Genomic DNA, 25,469 nt, shown 5'->3' on the forward strand with positions numbered 1-25,469 from the left:
AATTCCTTGGCCTTCTGATACCTGAACGTATCCCTAACCCTAAATAACAATACCTAAGACATTTAAAAGCAATGTAAATTTAACTTTTGTCTAGTAGCTCTCATTCTAAGGTAAACTAACAAGAAGCAAAATTTAATTAATTTGAATAATTTTCTTTTGCGTGTTTTTACTAAAAGTTTGACTTTAAAGGAAGCTCTTCCCTAACTATAAAAAAGATGTGTCTATAAAGACTGAATGATGCAAAAACTAGGAAATGCATCCCTGAGTAGACTTTTGATTGACTTTCATTTGATATAGCTAAAAGAACAGTGGAAGAATAAAAGAAAAAATATATAATTAAAGTCATTATGTACAAAACATTTTTCCCTCTGATTTTGCAAAGTTAAATACAAATGTATTCATCGAAGAAAAGCTAAAGATGAATTAAGATGAATAAAGATGAATAAATTCACAGCAAATCAGTAACTCAGAGAGATAAAATTATAAAAATTTACATGTATTTCTTCACTGTAGAGTTCCTGCCACTATTGTAGCAATGTAAAGTTGCACAGTGCTTATTTGTTTATCATACGTAAAAAAAATATCCTGCCAGCAGCTCCAGTCAATAGAGAAGGACAGTGTCTCTCATTCATCTTTGGATCTCTAACACAATACCTGGCACATAACAGGTATTCAATCAATGTTTATTAGATAAAAGAATAAATTAAGTTTTTAAGCCCATGGTGCATACATGCAGTAAAACATTTACTGTAAAAAGTACTAATTGCTTACCTACTATATAGATAGTTCAGTGCTAGACACTGGGTTTTCCCAGTTTCCTTCCTTCCATCTCCTTGTGTAGATTAGGTGAACATATAACTTCCTACTAAAATTTTGTGTCTTGCTTTCTAATTCTGTTACACCAGTCCCTGCATGTCAATCCACAGGGGTCTCCTGCCTTGATGATGACTTTAAGATTTGATGATAAGAAATGGTAACCATGACAAAAGAGCAGAGATTCTTCAAAAGAATAAATACTGATAGTCATTTTTATGGCTGCTATCTCTGTCCTTTTTTTTTTTTTTTTCCAATTGCCTAATCCTTATCTTATAAGTCAGCTATGGTGAAGTGATTGGTTTCTAATATTTGACATTTTAGTGAAGCAGGATTTTACCAGCCCAAAATATGTCTCTTTTGTATGAGGATTGTTTTAGGCTGATTATTTTTAATAAAAACAACAAGACTCAGGAGTGGCTTTTTATCTCCCCCTTAACTGCCTAAAAGAATTTATGTACAGGGAGTTATCACTAGACATAACTACAAAGAATATGAGCTAGGTGTGGTAGACTGGGGGAATTTAGCAAGGCCTGCTGATTCAAACTTCTCCCTGTGTCCCTTTGTCTCTCCATGGCATGGCAAACATCTGCTTTTCCCAACTTCCTGTAAATTGCTTTCCTGCCTTTTGAAGTCCCAGGCCCCTGTCCCTTTCCCCTTAGTTCTGTACAACATATAAGCCTCAATTGCCGGAATGTCTTTGGGCCTCATATTTTTATGGAGGCTCCATATGTATGAAATTAAATTTGATTTTCCCCTGCTAATCTGTCTCATGTCAATTGAATTCGTAGGCCAGCCTAAACAACCAAGAGAGGGGGGAAGAAATGTTCCCTCCCCAACAGTTGGTGTAGTTAGCGGAAACTTCACTGGCTGAAAACTGCTTGCTCCTGGGACTGCTACAGCTGAGAGATCCTGGGACCTTTGACAAGAGCCAGCAGAATATAAGCATTCTTACCACATCAGCCTCCAGGTCTTTGTTGTGACATCTGGAAGAAGTGAAAGGAATGAGTCCTTTTTCTTTGACCAGCCAAAAGTACCAACCTTGACTTGATTTTATACATAGATAGTCTACTTTGTTTTCTAGTTTCCCTGAAAGAGATGCCTAGATATCAGAGACTGAAACCTCTAGCCTGCAAGTTTTCCCTGATCCTAAACTGAATTTTATCAGCATTATTAGATCCCATTTGTAGGATCCAAAAGTGCAGCCCAGAGAATGAGAAGAAATGGGCTGTCACCAGCCAACTATGAGACCTTGAGTCAGATGTGCCACTTAAGAGTTTGGAAGCACAGACTTCTTATGAACCCATCTCTTCTAGTTTTCAGAGTCAAAACTCTGAGAGACCACAAGATGGAGATAACTCCTTTATGTAAATAAACCTTTTGCATTGCGACATAAGATGGAACATTTCCCAATGAACAGAAGGTAAGTCTAGAGCTTCTACCTTCTAGAAAAAAAGAACAATTTCACCAGTGCTTGGGCTTGCAAAATTTAGTTAAATACTAACTATTAAAATACTTCAAAATTAATATTAGAAATTCCATAAGTTAAAATTTATTAACCATAATTCTACTGTTTCTTTTTAAAAAATACTTCATTCTTTAAATCTAGAAGACTCTAATATAATTATCATACAAGCAAGCACTGTTAATACAAACATAAGATCTTTTCCTTTTGGAGCTTTAACAAAGCCATGCTGGCTTCCCTATCATTTTCTTCCTCCGTTTTCCTTTCTCTCCCTTAACTAGAAAGAGAATATAAATTGGCATCTTTATAAATTACACTGTTTAACATTTAATTAAGTTTAACTGTTCCATTCTAATTTACAAAGCTAATGATTGGAATATCATATGGAGCATTTGTATTTCTCTAAAACTAATCTCTATATTTCATTTAGGTTTCCTTTTATTTAAATGACTCCCTTCTAAGATTCCCCTGCATCACAAGAACTCCCTGGGAACCTGATCTCCAGATCTCTGGGAAATCTGTAACTGACCATCTACCGGTTACAACAATAACAACAAAATCAGATTTTCTTCCCTTTCTTCCTAACTCTCTTGATTTTATTATCAAATGTTTACCCAGAAACTAGAAAAAAAACCCTATAAAAATGCAAAAATTGAATATAATTGGTGCTGCTATATTTGAAATGTCAATGCAGTGTTTGGCTCTTTTTCCCTTGCAGCTCTATTAAACTCCTTACATATTGTTTCTTGTATTTAGTAGTGGCAGGATCATGAACATAAATGAAATACCTATTTCTAGAATTAAAAGAAGACTTGAGTCCTTACTGGCAAAAGCAGTAAGCAGTCATGCTTGCTAAATGTCTTCTCTCACTGTGATTCATCCTGCTGATCCTAAGAAAAAGTGTTCTTTTCACCTTAAATGACTGTATTAGATGGTAGGACCTCTATTTATTCATTATTAATACATTGAAATCAAAAGAGAGCCTTAATTATTCTTCTACCTTGGTCATAAGATCGTAAGTAGTACTTTATTCCAAATTTGTCATTGTGAACCAATATTTGTTATTACTTCCAAAATGGATTCTCATGTTGAAATTTTTTAAGACAATTTGAAATTACATTGTGCATAATAAATGTGCTTGTAATTAAAATATTCTCCGACTTATTTGCTTTGATAAATATTGTAGTTTAGACTTTATTGTATAAATTCAATTTTTCATACTAATTTTAAAATCTGATATTCTACTAGGTGCAGAACACTGGGCTAGGTGCCCAAGTTGATACAAACACAAATAATATATAGTCACTAACTTTAAGAAGCTTATAATTTATAAGGGTGTGAGACAATATGACCCCAAATACAGATCAATAAGAAAATTGTCATGAAAAGATTCAGGTGAAGAGTAATGGGGGAGGGAAAATGGGGTCAGATATATGGTGATGGAAGGAGAACTGACTCTTAGTGGTGAACACACAATGCAATATATAGATGATATATTACAGAAAATATACTTGAAACCTATATAATTTTACTAACCAGCGTCACCCCAATAAATTTAATAAAACTTTTTAAAAAAAAGAGTAATAGGGGATCAAAAGTAAGTATATCAGGGCTGAAGAATAAAGTGCAACGATTAAGAAATTGAGCTTTGAGGAAGAGGATGGTCACATGTGAAAGTTAAACTGTGCCCACAACAGCTTTGGATACTTGCATCCTGATGAAGAAATTTTGTATTGCTCTATGTGTTGATTCCTCTCCTACCTCTTTCATTGTTGTGTCGCTTTAAATTATGTTAAACTTAATAGTGTTGATTAGTTACCACAGATGGTAACTAGACTTATTGTAGAGATCATTTTGTAAGGTATATATATATATCAAATCACTGTTATGTACCTCAGAAAGTAATAGGCTGTTGAATGTCAATTATATGTCAATTTTTTAAAATTTGTGATTACTTATATAAGGCTAGCCTTATCAAATACCTTTTGTTGATCATACACTTTTGCCAAGGTTATTACAATTTAAGAAAGAGATTTAAAATTTGGGGAAAAATGTTTTCAGATATTCTTAAAAACTTTAAAAGGATACCTACAGAATCAAATAATCTGCTAAGGACATATAATTTGCCTGTGCTTATTAGAATGGTATATGTCTAAGAACTACTAATTAATGCCTAATAGTCCAGTTTGAGTTACTATCTATTCTTAGTAATTAATCTTTAAAAGTATTGTATAAAATTTAGAGTTTCCATCAAGTCCTAATATGTTCTTCCATTTAGTCTAATTTAGTGAAATATTACTAAATATAGGCCCTGAAAACTCATATTCTAGGTGTAACGAGCATACAATATTCCCCAGGAGAGACTTCTTCCATTCCCCTATGAGTGATTGGTGCCTGACCTTTCTGTCTTCTTCGTAAGTAGATTTATGATCTACAACAGCTAATGGAGGTTCATGTACCAGGTAAGAAAGCTGAGACTTGGAGCGTTGCCGGATGGAAGCTCTGTAAATAAACAAAAAGATGAAAGAGTCTGTAGATTGTGGGCAGGTTGGAACAGGACACAACTGGTATCCAAATTTATAACACATGTGTAAAATAAACAGAAATGTTCACCAGGTCACGTGGTAACCAGATAAGAGGGCTTCCTAGTTAGACTTTACAGAGCTAATCTTAAGGCAGAACTAATCGGCTTGGCTGCTCCGGTTCCCAGGCTATACTCTGGTTCAGAGTGTAGCCCAGGAGGGAGAAAGAGAAGAGGGGAAAAGTTGTCCCACTAGTTAAAAGATGTAAGACTCAAATCCATTCCAAACCCACATGGTTCTGGTAATTGCTATAATGGCAAACGTTCATTGTCTTTACCTCCCTTCTGGTTGTAGGTTGTAGTTTTGATCTCTCTCTCTCTCTCTTTCTCTCTCTCTCTCTCTCTCTCTCTCTCTCTCTCTCCCTCTCTCCCTATGTGATGTTTACTTTAACATCATGCTGTCTGGATACAGATGGGCTAGTAGAAGGAAATAGGGCCCCTAGTGAGATTTTCTTCATGCTATGTATTGCCCCTAAGGATGCATTTAGTCAACAAATATCTTATTGAAATATAATTTAGCTTGATGTACTCATTCATTCATTCATTCTTCAACAGAGGTTTATTGGGCACCTACAATACACAAACCAATGCCAGTTGCTACGGGGAATATAAAGACTGGCCAACTATAGACTTCTCCCTCAAGGAGCTTGAATACTATAGAAGAACAACATACCAGAGGTGCCAAAAAGTGTATACATATGACTTGTATTCATCTTTGTTATCGGTATATATTGAGTATTACACCTTTAATACAGTTTTTTCCTTTCTTAAAATGTGTATACATTTTGTTGGCACGTTCTGTCTGTACCCAATTCTGATTTAAGGAAGAATGTGCTAAAGGTCATAAGGCAGATTTGAATAAAAAGAGTATGGAAGTTTAAGGGGAAAAGAAATGTATGATGTGTGTTATCATGAAAGGCTTCGTGAAAGAGGTGGCTAAGGTAAGATTTAGGTTTTTCTAGGCCAGAGGGAAAAGCATTTCTAATTGAGAGAACAGTGCAAACGGAAGTATGGAGTGAGGAGAGAACCAGGAGCAATCACTACATATACTTAATATAAGTCAAATATAGGAAGTGATTGGTTCAGGTTGTTTTGTGTTGTTTTTCTGAGCTTTCTGGGAAGGAGACTCCTACTCTAGGTTAAACTTCAAAGTATGTAACACTGGGAGCTGCTGACAATTATGTTGAAACTCTTCAGGAAAGAAGCTTCTTGAAAAATGAAGCCAATACTAAAGAAAAAAAGTAGAACTGACAAGGGAAGAACAAGAAACTTGGACAAATCATTGAAGTCCCAGACTTGCCTGAAGCCAAATCCTCCTCCTCTGACTATTTAGTTATATAAATTGATTTCTCTCCCATTAAAGGTTAAACCAGGTTGAGTTAGGTTTTCATTTATTTGCAAATAGAGTCTGACATGATAAAGAGAATGCTGAAGACTTGAGAAAATTTACCTTATCAAGTACTTAATCTGAAATAATATGGTGTAAAAAGAGAGATGTTAAAGAGAGGAGACCTGCATCAACTATTTCAGTTCAATCTAGATGGAACCATTCAAAAGTCTCTCATCATTTGGATCCTGTTGAAATTAAACTAAAACAAATATCAGGGTGGTGACTGCCTACTATATACTTGTCTGCTCATCTAGCCTTCTTGAGAAGGCAGTAATACATCAACTTAATTACTGTAATTTGTTCCCCATTCTGTTAATGGTACCACTAGCCTCTTAGTCACCCAGGTTCAACAACGCACATTTATCGCAAGTACTTCCTCTTTCTTGCTTTTGCACAAAGTCTTGCCAAACCTCATTATGACCAAGCATGAAATCACTTCTCACACTTACTCCTTGCTAACCAAACTGGCCTCTGGGACACCCTAATTCCCTCCCACCTGGCCTGAAGCTGTACAGCAATAGAGTCATTTCTTTGGGTACTATGATCAAGCTGTCTTCTCCAGAAGGTGTGAGGACTAGCCATGTGTCACTTGGAGAGAGCAGAGTGTAGACAGGGCCAAGACTTAAGGTCATGGGGCTAAAATGAAACTCAGAGCATCGGAAGCCATAATAGAAGTTTGTGGAGAGGAGAAGGTGTCAGAATACTGACTACCTCTCAGTTCTGAGCATGGGAAGACCTATATCCTTGTCCCCCTCAGATTTCTACTATTTTAATCTAATATTTCTTAAGTCTCTATCTCTCTCTCTTCCTTCACCAAAGCATTCCACCTTTCTAGCACAGGCTGTCCCAGTGAGACAACTGGACACCCTATCTGCCACCCAGCTCCTTCTCTGGTCTACCATAAACAACAGAGTTAAAATTCTATCACATCCCTTTTCAGAAACCTACAACATCTGCCACTCCCTTTCTCAGAAGTTTTGTTACCACACCTCACTGCAAATAAAAAACAGTTAATTTGAGGGACAAATACTCTCTTGAGCTCTCTCTCAACATTATTATTTAGGAAATTAATTACTGTTATCCATTAAAATGATCTTGAACCTAAAATATATTACTAAAGAGGGACTTAGTCTTCAGAAAGACTGAAGCAAGGAAATAAGATACAAATTAACATGTCATTTAGTCATCTTTCAGAAAAAAAAAAAAATCTGTCATCATACACAATGAGATATTTTTAACCAGCCTTCTTATTCAACCTTATAAATATTTCTCTGTCGGAAGTTAATAGCGTCTTTCTGTGTATAGATTATATTTCTGGATTTCTCATTCTAATCACCAAAATGTAGAATTTGTTTGTGAGAACTAATAGTCAAATAGGAAATGTTTGTATTAAAAATGGTTACCTGGTCCTAATAGTAAACTTCAAGTAAACTACTTAGAATAGGTAGAATCTGATTTATCTGAAAAGTTAAGAAAATATTCATTTTCTTGTTGACATGACAATGAGATGCACCTCCTCTTTTCAACCTTTAACCTAGTGATCAAAATGGATGCCTACTCATTTTCTGTGTTTAAGAAGTTAGTAGCTTCAGGTTGCGATTCTAATGACCTTTATAATTTACTTTGTTCTCCCAAAAATTGCCTAATAATTTTGGCAATTTTTATAGCTTTTATTTTATAAAGTAACTTGAAGCTATTGTTTTATTTTCCAAATTTAATAAAACTAACAATTCATGAAATTTTTCTGAATAGTCTTGTTCTCAAAAGGAAAAATAAAAAACTCTAAGCGTAAACTTAGTGAACTATTCTTTGAATATTAAAAATAAATAAATATGTGTTTGAACAACTTGGAGTTGTTACCTGAATGTTTTGCTTTAAGCCTCTTTAATCATTTTTAAATAAACCATTAGCTATCTTGAATGAGCAAGTCCTATAACTGAGCCGTTGCGCAGAGCTCTACCCTGAATTAAATACCCTAGAAATGGTAGAGTCATGGCAGAGAGGCTGTGAGCCTATAGCCTACTAATAGTCTCCTAACTTAAGAAAAAAAAAATTGTTGAATAACATTTTCATAAATGTAGACAAATATTCCTGGGCAGAATTCTTCTTAATACACAGACTTTTAACTTTAAAGGAGCTATTTTATTAAAACTTTTAAACCAAGGTGATAAAATTTACAGTATTGCTAATAACATACTCCAAAAATATGTTTTGAAAGTGAACACCCATATAGTCATTCACAGAAAAATAAATAGCTGCTGTTTGGGAAAATCCTCTTTAAACATTAGAAAGTGCATTTCTTATTTCATCTAGTTAAGGCATGATTTGACTTCAGATGGATTACTCTGGAAGCAGAATATTTGAATTCAATTGCAATTCAGTAGGTTAAAGAGTGGAGCTAAAGGAATGAATTTGACCTCCATAAAAGATGGTACTTCACACTACAGTTAGTTTTGGAGGAAAAGACCAAACAGTGATTTTTAAATTCCCTTTCTAAACTCAATAAACAACATTTTAACTATAGAGCATCTCTATCATGACCCTGCCCCAATAAGATGAGAAGCCAAAGTTAAATAAAAAAGCCCCATGAATTGGAAACAGAAATGTCAATATAGCAACCAAGGATTCATTTGCACGTTCATATTACACAGACCTGGGGTTATGCTTAGGGCTGTTCTGGTAGCACCTGAGATATTGTCTAAGGACCAGAGGGCTTCTAAGAATATTTGAAAACCTTAAAATGTATCCCATGGCTTGAGCTTACCTTAAACTAGCCTGGTAGCTCCCTCTACTAAAGGTCTGTTTGCTCTCAAGTAAGGCATCTTCTGTTTCATCTTTTCCTATTCAACACAACATGAGGGATTCCTTAGTGTATACAATAAGTAGAATCATGTCAGAATAAAGGTATTTACTATGTTTGCCTAGCATATCATTACTATGTCTGATGTTAAAACATTCTATTAACTTTATTGTGATAAATAAAACAGCATTTGTCCAGTTCATTCTAACAAAAATTTCAAAACACTCAGCAAGTTTGTACTTTTTGAACTGTATGATAGAGTATGTGTTATCACCACACAAATAGATATCCTATCGCATGAATTACAAAAAATTTAGGGGAAGCCCATGAGAAGTGGAGAAAAAAATGATAGAGTCACCAATTTAAAAAAATAATCCTTTCAAAATAAGTCACATGTGTTAAATGTATACCATTATGAAGTTACACCTAGTCAGTTATAGACTATACGGTTATACCCAGTGGAGGGCAAAAATCAAGAAGTGATGTGGTAGTGAAAATTTGGAGTGGTTAATTAATACAGATTAGAATAAACCACCAAAGCTGAAAATTCAGATAGAAAAAGAGAAGGTGTCTCAAATATCTACACTCCCCCAGGCAAAAAAAAAAAAAAAAAAAAAAAAAAAAAATATATATATATATGTGAAAATAAACATAAAACATTTTAGTCATTGATTAATTCATTCAAGCAATAAGCATATAGTGTCCTGCACACAGCGGTCCTCTCCTATAGTGTCCTGCACACAGAAGTCCTTTCTCTAAAGTGTGAGGGAAAAGAGGGGGATGGAGTTGAAAGTTCTTCCACAGAAGATGTGGGTTTTAGCTCTATGACTTGAGCAAGTAATTGAACGTCCTTAGCTTCTGTTCTTTCCTTTATCATCTATCTATACAATGCCTCAAAGGGCTTTTAGGAGAACAAATAAGACAGTATATACTAAAATGCATATAAACACACAAACCCTATATACGTTAACTATTCAATGTAATGTATAAGCGTAATGAAAAAGGCACTTGCCCTTTATGTCCTCTTCATTAAGGGCTTTATCTCCTTGACTTTGCAAAGTCACTAGAGTGAAGTACACTCCTTTCCTTTCCAACAGTTCTTCATGAGTGCCTCTTTCCACTGCTGTACCATGTTCAAAACCAATAATGACATCTGCAGCTCTGACCGTGGATAGGCGATGAGCAACTGAAATGATTGTATGTCCGTGTTGAATCTGTAAGAATGTATAATGCACCATTAAATGAGACTGGAAGACAGAGCTGAACTCGATCTTTGGATCATCTCAGAATCTACAAGTAAGTCAGAGCCTCAGTCCCTGGGAAAACCATTAAATAGGCTGTGCAGACATTAGAAAAGGCCAGTACACTTTCTCACAGCCATAAACACCATCACATGTTGGTCCAGTTGCTGGTATTACTTAACAGCTAAAAACCAAAAGGAAAATTTTAAAAATCACATATTATGTTATACTTAAAAAGATTTAAAATTTCACACGTGTAACTTTTGGAAGTTAAAAAAAAAACAAACAGTAAAATATGTAACTGTTTTCTGTTCAATTGGAGGAACATAGTCAGCCAATATTTTCTAAGACTGGATACACTGACCTATGCAGTCTCTCTCTCTCTCTCTCTCCAAGCAGCCTTCCTACAGCAGTGCAGGCATTTCCACATAAAATTAACTTAGACTGTCCACAAACCTTGCTCAGTGCCTCTTGTACCATGGCTTCACTCTCATTGTCCAGCGCTGAGGTGGCCATGTCCAAAAGCAAGATCTTGGGGTTTCGGACAAGGGCTCTAGCAATGGCCACTCTTTGTTTCTGGCCGCCACTCATCTGGCCTCCTCCTTCTCCAACAAGAGTGTCAAATTGCTAGGAAGAGGAGGGGGGGTGATAGATGAGGGTAAAGGGGATCAAATATGTGGTGATGGAAAGAGAATTGACTCTGGGTGGTGAACACACAATGTGATTTATAGATGATGTAATACAGAAGTGTACACCTGAAACCTATGTAACTTTACTAACCATTGTCACCCCAATAAACTTTAATTAAAGAAAAAATTGGTAGGAAGAAAGTGACATCAGTAGGGAAGAGGAAGAATTTGATGAGTCCTGAAGGAGATCCCTCAGGAGGTCCTTTCTACCTTCCTCCTCAAGCATGAATTTTCATTGGTCCAACTTTTGCTGAAAAAAAAATACCCTTTCCTGAAATAGGTTATTGTCTCATCAATATTTGTATGCGAGATACATAAATTGATTTATTCTTTCATTCCCAGTTTCACTGGGCTGTGCAAATGTTTCTTTCTCTTTAGCTCAACTTCAAATAAAATGTTTCCACCAAAGTAAAAACTGATCAGTTCCCAAAAATCCATTTTAGAGGATTAAAGCACATATTAAATCCTTGTCTCTTTTCTCTATCTATACAACACAGAAAAACACAATGCTAAAGCTGTCTTTATATTGTGAATGAAAGACCAAACCAGCTTTAAAATCATTACGATCAACAGCAAATAGTTACTGAGCATCTTGCATTACATTGGAATCTCACAAGAAAGCATGATATCAGACTCTTATCTTGCTTATTATTGGCCAACATCTGCCATGTGTAAAGCATGGAGTTGAGCTCTTTACACATACCATCTCATTTAGTACTCACAGATGCCCCATGAGGTAGGTATTGCTCTTCTCAATTGATGGATAAGGAAATTCTGGGGTATGAGGGGAAAAGTGGCTTGCCCAGTTCATAAAGCTTGCAAGTGGAGAAGCTGGGCTTTGTATGGAGGCAGTCTGGTGCTAAAGCTTTATACTCTTTAACCACTAGGTTATATCATACTCAGGGCTGCAATCCTACTCATACAGGTAATTTAGAAGGCTGAATAGGAAGTGTTCTGGAGCACAGACTGCGGAGCCAGACAGCCTGGGTGTGAACCTTGTCTCTCCTGCCTTCAGCACGTTATTTGACCTCACAGAACCTCAGTTCTCCATCTGTAGACGGGGAGAATAATAGCAGCTGCCTGAAAGGATGATTGTGAGGGTTAAAGGACTTAATAGGTGTAAAGTGTTTAGAACATTGCCTGGTTTGTAGTAAGCCCTATATATGTGTTAATTAGTAATAATAACTCTTTGTTAACTTAGCTGAGTTACTGGCTAAAAAATCCATATAAGTATAATAATACAGAATTGGTTTTTGGTATTGTTTAAAATGAAGATACATGAGGAATTTTTTAATATGTTGGGTACAGTACTGAGGACACAATATTAGCTGCCTAAGCACAAGAAAATTAAAGAAAAATGACAATGGTAGATATCAAAAGAACATTATGCAAGTTACTGCCACATGACAAATTCACTATCTGGTTAGACAAATGCTTAATAGATGGAATAATTAAATTGTTTTTATGTCAAAGGGAGCTTTTAAAAGCAAGTTTCTCTGTTTGGTAGACTTTTAACATGTTAACAACTACATGTTTTCAGACAAAAGGAAAAACTCATGGTACATTTCAAGGTATTAAACTAAAACATATTAAGAATTTAATGACAGGATTCAAAGGAAAAAAAATGCATATTATCATATAACTTTTTTTCCTTCTACCACTTCTGGGTTTCCCCCTGGAATGAGTGGCTAGGGGTACCTGTGGCAGGTCCATGATGAAGTTGTAGGCGTTGGCTTCCTTAGCAGCTTGGACTATATCTTCCATTGTTGCATCTTCTCTGCCATAGCGAATATTGTCTGCAATGGTGGTGGAGAACAGAACGGGCTCTTGCTCCACTATCCCAATCTGAGATCTAAGCCACTGAATGTTAAGAGAGCGAATGTCATGGCCATCCAAAGTCACCTAGAGAACATGAGCACATCACATCTCTTGGAATCTTTTAGGGTTCTTAATCATAATACTATGTTGTCCTTAACATGGGAAGAAAAAATGGAGACCTATAACATTGTAACAGAAATAGTTCCTCTTATAATATGGTTGTTCATATAAGGATGACAATATATAATTGAAATCAAGTATACCTGTAGGACAATTCATTGTAGAAACACCAATGATGCAAAGGTCACTTGGTTTAATATGATTGGCCCAGGAATGGAAAAGTTTTAATTCCTTAATAAAGAGTAGAGTCAGTTATTCACAGCACTTTAAATATTTTTATTATATTTTGACTTGTGACCTAAAATGGACTTCAAAAAATATAATGAAAATAAGCAATGATCCCTATCGTGTGTATATGTTTGATAGTAAATCTTACTTTGTGGTCAGATCCACCATATAGCATTTTGCTGTTCAAAAGCTATTAAAACTGTTAGTGGGATGAAAAAATAAAAATTACTATTAACAAAACTGTAAAAATCTTACAGCAAGAAACCATGATTTGTATGTGTTCAGAGTATAGTTATGCTGGTATACAGGAAAAAAATACCCAGTCAGAAAATGAACTGTCTATGACAAAGGAAAATTCTGGAATGTTTGCCATGTTAGTGTAACAGTGCATGCATTACAGAGAACTCATTGCACTGAAGCCATTGAATATGTAGTCAAATGATTCTATATCAAGGCATCAAGGAGATGTTGGCAAGAATGATTCTGAGTGACAAAGGCATAGCTTTGGTACCCAGGAGACCTGGGTTCAAATCTGAGGCAAGTCTCAATCTCCCTGACACTTTTTGCCTCATTTGTCAAATGGGCATGTGTACCTTTGGCAATCATTGTGGAAACAAGTAATCATTTTTATAAAGTACTTGAATTATAATATGTGCTAAATACATAGCAATTAGTATATTTATTTTTTAGGTTCTGTCTACATTTATGAAAAATAAACAAAAGAAATAAAAGACTAACTAGATTGTCAAATTGTATAAATTTTTTTTAACCTAACTTCTTGAAGCAGTAATCAAAAGCTGTTCTCTGTTCATTCTGGTTGTGTACACTTTTCTATTCTTAGCGTCTGGAGAAACTCAGGAAAACAATAATGATGTTGTTACTATCAATACAAAGAAAGAAATGAAAACCTTAGTTCACTGAAGAGTCAGCAATATCATTTTGAATGTGTCTGCACATTCCGTTCCATTACTGAGCGAATGGACTGGTTATTCAGCAAATACAGTCACCATGTAGGCAACTGGTACAGTCAATTCAGTCAAAATCATTAAGTCAGCTATGAGTGTGTCACAATGGCCTCAGTGTATGCTAGGCCTTTGTGTTTGACCAATGTGTCACCATTTGCACCCTCCCATCCCCTATAGTGAGAAATCTCTGAAAGACACACACCATGCCTTCACTGGGATCGTAGAATCGCTGAATGAGCTGCAGGGCTGTACTTTTCCCAGCTCCACTGGATCCGACCATAGCTGTCATTTCCCCTGATTTAATGACCATGTTGAGGTTATTTAAAATCTGCAGAGAAAAGAGAAGAACAATGTTCAGATTGTCAGCAATTAGGCCACATGTTAGGATGCTTTGTGAAGATACAGTGCTGTGTTTACTTATGCTCCATAAGCAATCAACATCCATGACATCCATCAATAAGAACCCAATTCATAAACAATACCTAGGATGAGGTTTTAGCATTTAGCATATTACTTATTATTTAACTTGTAGCTGTGGCCAAAAAATAAAATGATGTGTGGTAACACTTGAAGTTGAACTAAATCAGCCAGGCCAACTTTTAAAAATATGTTCCAGAATCTAATTTAAAACATTTCTGACATACTGGCATACCTCAAGAAGACTGTCCCAATTAGTTAAGAGAAGAAAACCATAAAGTTAGAAATATAATTCTAATTTACTGATCACGGATTAATAATAAGCCAATTTGCAAAGTCTAAGCTGTCGTTGTATTGTGTGCGGACATGTTATTTGAATACCTTTACCTAACAAATATAGATGGTGTGTTTGCTAGGTACAAAGCTCTGTTCAAGGTAGAGACTGAATGCTAGGAAGCCTAGAAAGGGAAGAACAGAAAGCTAATTCAAAACCATCTGTTGGGTATTTTCACCAATTCAGTGGTGATTTTTGTACTTATTATGTAAAAGTGATTTTGGGTCCTCTGTGTGACAAAATCTCACGTGTCTTTCATTTCACACTAGAAAGTCAGGCTTGCATACATTTTCACTTACTGGACTGTATTAGACTATAATCTTCCCCCAAGGCAGGCAGGTATCCAATGTGCTTTCTTTTAAATCATTATCCCAGCACAATGTAGCACCCAGTAAGGCTAATTACATATGAGTGGTATGAATGAAGAATATTTACATGTCTAAGTAAGACAATTTTATTAAAATAAACTATTGGTATTGGTAATAGAAGATAAAACAAAAATGAAATAAATATCCTTCAATTCAACCAGTACTTGTTAAACAGTTATTATGAGCTGGTTCTGAACAGATATAAAGGAAGCTTTTAGTCACCCATTCAAAAATTTTTACAGAGTGAGCACTACCTTATGATTTATATTTCACAAAGTACTTTTACTAGGTATGACATTTAGTGTGTACATACATATGTAATACATAACATTAATTAAAAATATACTTCATAAATACAATCAGAATATATATGCACTTATGTTTTATATAAACATACAATGAATGTATGTATGTACTCGTGTGTGTGTATATATATTTATGTACATGTGGTATCAGAATTTAGTTGCATAGGATTTAGTTCTGTGGGAAAACAGAAATATTATTAAAAATGGGCGGCTAGAGATACTCTGTTAAAAATGAGGATTAAGTCTCTTTCAAAGCCAGTTCATTCAAGGTGAGTAGATTCTAATTTTCCTGTAGAGTAAATTGCCTTTAAAGATACTCAAGAGGTAAAGGAAAACTAAATTTTCTTCACCAAATGCCCTGGACAATCACTTAGTACAAGACCTATGAGCATATCACAAGATTACTTTCCTCCAAGGACTGATCTAGTGGCCCAGGTGAACTTACAGATAGGAAGTAAAAAACTGCAAAGACAGCGTCTTTCCTTTACCACTTGGTACCCTAGCCTCTTTGAGTGTCCCGCCTCTAAGGAGGTGGTACTTCTTAATTGTTCTGGTTGCCTTGCAATTTATCTAACTTAACGATTACAATGACAGGACCTGCCCCTCGTTTCTATAGAATATCATACAGTTGACCTAACCAGGATGTGCTGCTGGCCTGAGTTCCTACCAGAGGGATTTGCATATTATTGTTATCACAAAAGAATGTTGTCTGTTGCCTAAGAAATGACAGGACACCCAAGGACACTTCCAGAGAAACGTGCTTCTGTTGCGTATTCCTGGAAACTGAGTCATGCTTCAGTAAAACAAGTAATGTATGGCTCTGGAAATGAATCACCAAAGAAGAAAATGCTGTTGTTCCTGGGGGAAAAGACGGGCACATACCTTCACCTCTGGTCTGGAAGGGTAGTGGAAGGTTACATTATGGAATTCAATTTCACCCTTAATTCTATCCAGCTTGTAACCGTCTTCTGACATGCAGTCAATGACGGGTTTCTGGAGTGGAATACATGAGGGATACAGCAACAAGACGTGTTAGGTGCATTTACTATCCACCTCAGTTCACATTAACACATAAAATATAATAACAACCAGGTAAAACATTGCAGAGATATACTAAAGAGAAGTTGCTTCCACATTAAATATTTATTAATAATAGTAATAATACTACCTTTTATTCAGATATTAATATGAGATACTATATTACTATATATTAGTAATATTACTGTTATGTTACATATGTAATATATTAATATATAAGCAAACATACATTAATAACTAATATATAATTAATTTTAATTTATATAAAATATGATGTCAATTAAGATGTAATAGATATGTAATACCACATTAATTTAATTTTTAAAAATTCTTTCTTTCTTTTCAGTCACAGTGGACATTCAGTATTTTATATTAGTTTCAGTGTACAGTATAGTGGTTAGACATTTATACAATTTATGCAGTGATCCCCCAATTAGTCTAGTATCCCCCTGGCACTGTATATTGTTGTTGCAACATTATTGATTATATTCCCTATGCTATACTTTACATCCCAATGACTATTTTGTAACTACTAATTTGTATTTCTTAATCCCTTCACCTTTTTCACCCAACTTCCCAACCTCCTTCCCCTCTGGCCACCATCAGTTTGTTCTCTGTATCTATGAGTCTGTTTCTGTTATATTTGTTCTTGTTTTGTTGTTGTTCTTTAGATTCCACATATAAGTGAGATCACATGGTATTTGTCTTTCTCATCTGACTTATTTCACTTAGCATAACACCCTCTAGGTCCATCCATGTTGTCATAAATGGCAAGATTTCATTCTTTTGTTATGGCTGAGTAATACTCCATTGTATATATGTACCACCTATTCCTTATCCAATTATCTATTGATGGGCACTTAGGTTACTTCCATATCTTGGCTACTATAAATAGTTCTGCAGTGTACATAGGGGGGCATATATTTTTTTGAATTAGTGTTTTGGATTTATTTGGATAAATACCCAGAAGTAGGACTGCTGTGTCATAAGATAACTCTATTTTTAATTTTTTGAGGAACCTCCATACTGTTTTCCATAGTGGCTACACCAATTTGTAATCCCACCAACAGTACAGAGGGTCCCCTTGTCTCCTCGCCAACACTTGTTTGTTGATTTATTAATGATAGCCATTCTGACAGGTGTGAGGTGATAGCTCATTGTGGTTTTAATTTGCATTTCTCTGATGATTAGTGACATTAAGCATCTTTTCATATGCCTATTGGCCATCTGTATGGTCCTCTTGGAGAAAATGTCTATTCAGATTATTTATTGATATATTATTATGACATTATATAATAATATAATATATACTGCTGATTTATAATTAACATATTATATATAATATAATAATATTGTTATATTATTGAGATACCATGGCAGACAACCTACAGGTGTTTTAACATGCTTTCTTCATTTATGTAATTGTCACTACAATCTAACAAGACAGATGATATACTCATTTGCTCACTTGAGGAAGTAGGGGAGTCTCAGAGAGGTTAAGTATCTTGCCTAAGGCCACACAAATAGTCACCCTAGGCAGGGTCCAACAGTCCTCTACATCTGCATATCTATTATAGAGATGATGAATGTCCTCAAGTGGTGTCTTCATACTACCAACTTTCACTTGATATGCTGAATTTCACCTCTGTTGTTGTTAGTAGTGAGCCTAATCTAGAATTAAATCATTTCAATTAATCAGACAAGAGTGAGGACCATCTCCTGCTCCAGCACACTCCAGGGTCAGCTTTTTCCCTCTTCCACATTCATGAGAGAAATTCATCATGAAATCTCTATTTGGGGGTATAGTGTAATCTACTTTCTTCTTGGATCTCTAGTAAAGATAATAAACTAATTTTTAAATACCTTAAATTTTTGTAATCACTTCAGTGGGCTTTTAGATTCATCGTCTTACTTGAGCATATAACAACCCTAAGAATGAGGCAGAATTTGGATAGCTCAACATGTCTGTGTGATTTTCAACAATCTCTTTATATTGCGATATATGAAACTCCAAATATAAAACAGAAAAAGTGATGAGAAATTTTCTCAGGCAGTTTATATGCCTCATAAATAGTTATGATTTAGGGGACCCACGAAGCACCTCTGGATTTCCAGGGCTTCTGACTGCTTCGCCCAGGGCATTTTTTTTTTACAGAGGAAAAATAACATATTGCCCTCTTCCCCCTCCTGTTGTTAGATATTGACTGTTTTAGCTTGACCTCCAATGTCCTCCAATAGACTAACCAGGAAAATCCTAGCCAGATAACCAGGGCAGTTTTTCAAGATTTTTAGAGACTTTTTGTCACATTTAGGAGATAATCCAATCTTATGAACTTGGCCTTAAATTGCTGCATGATCTGGCCCCTTTCCATCCCTCTAGCCTCTCTCTATCCATTGCTGACAATGGTAGGTGACACTGACCTTGTTTTAGCTCCTTGCATTCACCACCCTTTTCCCACTTGGTGGTCTTCCTTCCATGAATACCCTCCCTGCTCTTATCTCCCATTCACTCCTCCCCCTCAGCCGACCATTGCATGGCTAACTCTCCTCCTTAGGTTCTCACCTCAAATACTACTTCCTCAGAGATGATGTCACAGTCACTCAATTTAAAGACACCTTCCCCTACCCCAATCACTGTCACATTGACCTATTTTACTTTCTTTAGTTTGTTTATCACTGTCTAATATTACCTTATCTTTGAATGTGCTTACTTAGTTATTGCCTGTTTCCCAGTATGATGTGAAAGCAGGAGCCTTATTGGTTCTATTTCACTCTTGCACTCCCAGTTCAGAATAGGGTCTGGCTCATGACAGCACTTATTATGTATTGCTGAATTAAGTCAGGGCATTGTGATAGTGCCTCAGAATTTTTAACACTGAGGGTAAATTCCTCAGGAGTTCATTCTTCTCCCCACCCCCAACCTATAAACGGCCATTACTTTTAGCGTTCACCTGGTCAATTGTCTCAAAAATGCTGGAGGCTGCTGCCCGCCCAGTTGCAAAGGCTTCCAAACAAGAAGATGCATTGCCAAGATTTAAAGCTCCTACTATGACACTGAGGAAAATCTGAAATGAGATAAACAGAGTTTTCATGTGTTTTTGTTAATTTGTAAATAGCACTATCTTTTAGGTTATCCATGTGAACTCAGAGACTTCAACCAACACAAAAAGGGTTAAAATAGTGACATAATAATTTGATTCAGTATATAAACAACCTGATAATTTTTGTTTTGTTAAAGGGTCCCTGAAACAATAAAGACACCACGATTAGCTTGATTGTCCTTGAGACTGGTACTGTTGCTACTACTCTATTACTGCTACTAGTATATGAGTTATTAGGATAACTACTGCTACTACTACTACTAGTACTCTACTACTACTAGCAATAATAACAATAATAATAAGGTATGTTTGTAAGTGCTTTACCTGTATTACTCCATTTAATCCTTACAACAGGAGGGGAAACAGAGGTATATGGAGGTTACCTAACTTACCTTATATCATAACACATATTAAGTGGTAGAGCAGTATCTGGACCCAGGTTATTGACTAACATTCTGTCTAGCTTCCAGGCTCGTTTGCTGGTGGCTGCATCATGCAGACTGGCCAGGTTCCTGTGCAGAGCTCTTCCCGTCCTTGGCTCACCAACCCAGCCATCTCATTAAGTTAGGTGGAGGCTACCTGATCATAACCAGATGTTCCTACAAAATAGCACTCTGTTTTTATCAGTGCTGTTCATAAAAAAGAAGCAATGAGGCAATTCCTTACATTGGCCTCTAGGAGCACAAGATTCCTTTGCTCCACCCTTTCAACCAAAGAATGATGGATTGCTCGTCACGTGGCTCACATGGAGGAGGTGGCCACCATTTACTGGAGACTGCAGTTATTCGCTGAGCTAACGCTTGACTCCTGCACATATGTAGTCTTTTTCAGGCAGTCAAATGATCCTAGTCTGTGGTGGTTTCCATGATCTGGATTCTTTCCGGAGTCCCTCCCCTCTTTCTTTCTTCCTTATGGCTGGACCACGGGATTTCTCAGAGCCTCCCACTGTGTCCCTCCCTCTCCAGTAAGTCCTCCATTCCACACATTTGAGAAAAAATCATACCAATCAGGCAGTGCCAAAACAAATTGTTAGAAGGGCTTCACTGATTGGAGCCAGGGGATAGATTTTATGAGGTGGAACAAAGCAAGGTAATCCTTTGATAGGCTGTAACTTAAGGCCAGCCCTCTCTTGGCTTCTCCCTGAATTCCCCACTCTGCCTGAGGACGAATATTCTTCATCTGTCCTTCTTGTTCCTTTTCCTTAATTATGTCAGGTAGTTCCTCCACGAGCAGATTACTTAATCTTTCAAGCCCCAATTTCTTTATCTGTAACACAGGGATAATGATAGTATATAGCTCATGGGATTGTTATGAGGATTAAGTGAGATAGTGCATGTAAAGGTGATTAATCCAGTTCAGACACATAAATAATAGTAATGTTGATGATGAAAGAAATGAAATTCTACACTTAGGAAGTGATAAGGTGAACAGACAAAACAGTAATTGTGTAATTTAGGTTAAGACCACCTTTATCCAAGGTCTTCCTACCTGAGCAAAGGAATCCTTCCACATGTCCTAGATTAGAAGCTGGCAAACATTTTCCGTAAAGGGCCAGATAGTAAATATTTTAGGCTTTTCAGGCCATATGGGCTCTGAAGCAATTACTGAACTCTTGCTATGTAGTACAAAAGCAGCCATAGATAATATCAAATGATTGTGGCTGCTTTCCAATAAAACTTTATTTATAAAACAGGCAGCAGGCTGGCTTTAGCTTGCAGGTCATAGTTTGCTAACCTCTGGTCTAGATTCTAGATTGACTCACTGGAGTCCTAACTGAGGTTTGGGGTCAAATCCTTGCTCAGCCAGGCTTTGCAAGCATTACTTAAACAAATGTCTCTCTCAGGGTCCTTAGGGAAAGAGTGAGTGAGACAGGACAGAGGCACGTACCTACTACCTCACAATAGCTAGCACACATTCCAACAGATCATCCCTTCTCACCCCAAATATCACTCTTTAGCCCAGTGGACACTAGTATGAGAAAAGAAAGGCGAGAGAACCACTGGGGAACAATCTACCTGTGTGTGTGCTGTGCTGGAGACAGGGGGATCTGTGGCTCCTTGGAAGACAAATGCAGGGCAGGAAAACAGTGGTTAATGGGTCAGCCTCCAGAGTCATAGAGACCTGAGTTCAAATCCCACTCTATGCCACTTGGAACACATTTCTCAACCTTATGGCTTCATTTCATTTTTAAGTGGTAGTATAATTACATCAATTACAAAATGAAGTTGTGAGTATTACATATGGTAATTTTAAATACTTCACTCAATGCTTCCCACTTTATACACAATGAATAGCATTACTCTCTAGTATTGCTATTATTTTTTATTATTGAGTCCTGAAACTTAAGAGGGGAGTGAAAAAGCAGCCTTCTGCACCATTCATTTCTCTTTCATCTTTTTTTCTAATACATCACAGAGTATGGTTTTTTTTGTCTATGTTCAAGTGATACTAATTACAGTCATTTATGTGAACTAGCTACCATTTATGGCAATTATCATGCGATTTTGTGTGTCACAAAATGTGTTAGATTAATCTAATTGTTAGTGTAGTGGATTAAAACACTCAACTCAGCTCACACATACTCAGCCTTTATAGTTTTGCTGCTCAGAAGTATGGCCAAAAAGGGCATGTACGTGAGAGAGAGAGAGAAAGAGAGAGAGAGAGAGAGAGAGAGAGAGAGAGAGAGAGAGAGAGAGAGAAACAATCAATGATTATACTCTTAAAGGTTGTCTCTCGCCTTCCCAAAGGAAAAATGTCAAGAGGGGGCTTGAAGGAAGAAGTTAGGAGTTATTGATGACTAAAATATTAGAGACATGTAGTATGTTGTGTCTGCATATAGTAAGTATTCAAGAAATATCAGTTGAAAGAATGAATTATTTACAGAAGGTCTAGAGTAGCCCACATTCCAAATGGCAGGAAACTTAAAGGTGAGAACTGTTAAATTAGTTAAACAAGGAGGCCATTAGACTGAGATGGCTTTAAATGCCTTAGTTGCCTATATAAGCAAAACAAACCCTGAAAGACTCTGGGTTAAGAAATCAAAACCTAAGGACAACCAATCATAAGCAGCTAATTAGGCTTTCCCAAATAAGGCAACAGCTTAAGGTACAGCCTATCAAAGAATTACCTTGCTTTGTTCCACCGCTATAAAATCTATCCCCTGGCTCCAATCAGTGAGGCCCTTCTAACAACTTATTTTGGCACTGCCTGATTGGTATGATTTTTTTCTCAAATAAACTAAAAATTTTGATATGCTTCAGTTTATCTTTTAACAGAATCATAAAATTGGATTCTTGCTCGAGAGAGTTACCAAGAAGTTTTTTTTAATTCAGTGTTTCTGGTTGAAACTGTGTATTATTTAATTTTCAATTTACCAATTCATTTTTCCCTGTAAACTATTATTTGTGTGCACCTCTGTCCTCTCCTTGCAGGCATGGAATGAAAGGAAGAATATCTTTTCTTAATGCATGTCCTTCTGCAGATGAGCAGATATAAACAGCTCAAGTCAACTACAGGCATCTCCAGTTTGGTAAATGTTGAAAGTTCTTAAGAGACATTAGATCAATAAAGACAAAGGACTATAGAGTCAGATTTTATAGTCAGATTTCAGACCTGCAATACTTACACAGGCTTTTTAAGTGTGCAAAACTATATTAAAATTAAGAAAGTGGGTAAATTATGATAATAGTAACACTTTCCATCTACACCATCCCTTTAAGGTTTATAAAACACTTTAACATGTATTATCATATTTAATCTTTTAAACAAAGTTCAAGTGATGCCAATTGTTGATCTTACCAAAAAAAACTGAATTTTAAAAACTCACTCTTAGTGTATTATGCTTTTCATGAAATAAAGTCAGTGGCTAGAATGATTATATGTTGACTTCTAACAATCATTTCTATTTGCAAATAAGATTCCCATTCCACTTTCCCTAGAAATATATTTATATTAAAGCAGTAAATCTCAAATTGCAGGCTTTCAGCTAGCAAATTTCTGGTACACAAGATTTTGGGTTTTTTTAATTATTTAATTGGTGTTTGTCCTACCTAGAATCTGGAACCAAAATATTTTATTTAAGAATCATATATAAAACTACTTCCCATCTCCATGCTTTTAAAATTAATATATGTAATTAAATAATTAATCGGCGAAATGAAACATATGTTTCATGTTTTACCTCCCTGACCCCATGGAGCTTACTGTGTAAGGATGGGAACAAATGTTAATAAAGACAAACATTCAATTTCATTCAAGGGCTCTGAAGAAAACTTTCAGCAAACTACACAGGAGAATAAAAGATTAGATGAGCATGGAAGGCCTGGCTGTGGGAATGCCATTCAGCCGAGAATCGAACAAGGACAAGAGTCCACCTTTAACAGGAGGGGCCCTAAGCTAAAGAGGAAAGGCCTTGGAAGAGTGAGCAGGAGAAAGAGCTTTGCCTGACCCCAACCTTACCTGGTTACCCTGCTGTTCACTGTCAAGGTTCCCTGTCCTCTGTAGCACGTTTCCATTTGTCATTATGCATTTATGTGATTATTTAGCTATTGTTTATCTTCATCACTAAACTATAAATTCCAACAGGGCAAAGATCACATTTGTTTTGCTCACTATTGAATCCCCTGAACTTTGTATGGGTCTGGTATATAATAGATGCTCAGTAACTAATTCTTGAAAAAATAACTGAAAGGATACTGAAAATGAAAGTAGCGATGTCATTAGCTATGGCATGGCTATAGCACAAGCGAGCAATAAAATGTGGTTGTATTACCCCTTCAGTTGGGGATATTATTGGACTGGTATTTTAGTAACTCATTATGTTTCACAAATACATCCATTAGCACATATCTGGTACTTTTATTAAGCTCAACTACATGAGCTGTTAATTTTTAGCTCAGACATCACTGGCTTTCAATATTCATGGCACGTTATCTTTTGGACTCAGTCAGAAAACCATTGCTTTACAGCTATAAAATCTTCATTTAATTGAAAATCATTAAATCCCTGTTCTTGACCATTCAAACGCTCTGCATCCTTTTATAATAAAATGTGTATTGCTTGTTTCTGCATCTGGATTCCATCGAATCATTGATGCTTTCCTGCCTCAGACACTGAAGGAATAAACAAAATGCTTTAACTGAGAGGTTTTTTCAGATTCCAGCAGGAAATATTACGTGTAGGTCATCAAACTCTAAGTACCTGAACAAGGGTTCCTGCTGTATATTCTCCATCATCCAGGACGAGTTTGGAGCCATACCAGAAAGCCAATGCGTAACACAAGAAGATGAGACACCACATGAATCCTGTAAAGAATCCCATCACTATCCCTTTCCTAATTCCCCAGTGCTGGGCAAACACAAGATTTTTCTCATACCTGTGAAGAGAAAACATTTGAGTCTATTTGAGCAGCAGCAGTAACAGCTCAAGTTAGAATGTTTAAAACAGACTACAATGCAGTGGCTTTCCTCAGTGATTATAAAATCACCCAAACACAGAGCAGCTTTAGGGGGGAAAAAAAACAGTAACTTCTGTGTAGTTATTTAAGGTTTGTTTCAACCTGGGAATGAAATATGTTGAAGGGATGATGCTTAACATAGCCTCCTAGTTGATTACTTCTTGGATGAGTAGTAGAGTGGGGTAACCTTGGCCCCCAAGATAAAAGAATTTTAAGCACAAATGTCTAGACAGGAAGGATCCAGTACTATTTGTGCTTGAATTGTTTTATTAAGTCACATGACATACTTTCTATCAGAAAATGATGCAACTGTTTTCCCTCAGGCTTGAAACTAGTGTTTA

At 36.1% G+C, this 25,469-nt stretch overlaps 1 protein-coding gene across 3 annotated transcripts in view; it reads right to left on the minus strand.

Moving 5' to 3' along the window:
• ABCB11 (ATP binding cassette subfamily B member 11) overlaps positions 1–25,469 on the minus strand; it is an 80,741-nt gene that overhangs the window by 22,898 nt on the left and 32,374 nt on the right. For all 3 annotated transcript variants that reach the window (XM_019727371.2, XM_074337581.1, XM_074337573.1), the window contains 9 exons: positions 24,873–25,047; positions 19,524–19,637; positions 16,417–16,527; positions 14,313–14,438; positions 12,678–12,881; positions 10,747–10,917; positions 10,062–10,263; positions 9,014–9,089; positions 4,678–4,780 (listed from right to left, as the gene is read on the minus strand). In XM_019727371.2, coding sequence (XP_019582930.2) covers positions 4,678–4,780; positions 9,014–9,089; positions 10,062–10,263; positions 10,747–10,917; positions 12,678–12,881; positions 14,313–14,438; positions 16,417–16,527; positions 19,524–19,637; positions 24,873–25,047 — 1,282 coding nt within the window. The remainder of the gene's footprint in view (positions 1–4,677; positions 4,781–9,013; positions 9,090–10,061; positions 10,264–10,746; positions 10,918–12,677; positions 12,882–14,312; positions 14,439–16,416; positions 16,528–19,523; positions 19,638–24,872; positions 25,048–25,469) is intronic.

Source organism: Rhinolophus sinicus, linkage group LG01, assembly GCF_036562045.2.
Source record: "Rhinolophus sinicus isolate RSC01 linkage group LG01, ASM3656204v1, whole genome shotgun sequence".
In the NCBI taxonomy this organism is placed as follows: Eukaryota; Metazoa; Chordata; class Mammalia; order Chiroptera; family Rhinolophidae; genus Rhinolophus; species Rhinolophus sinicus.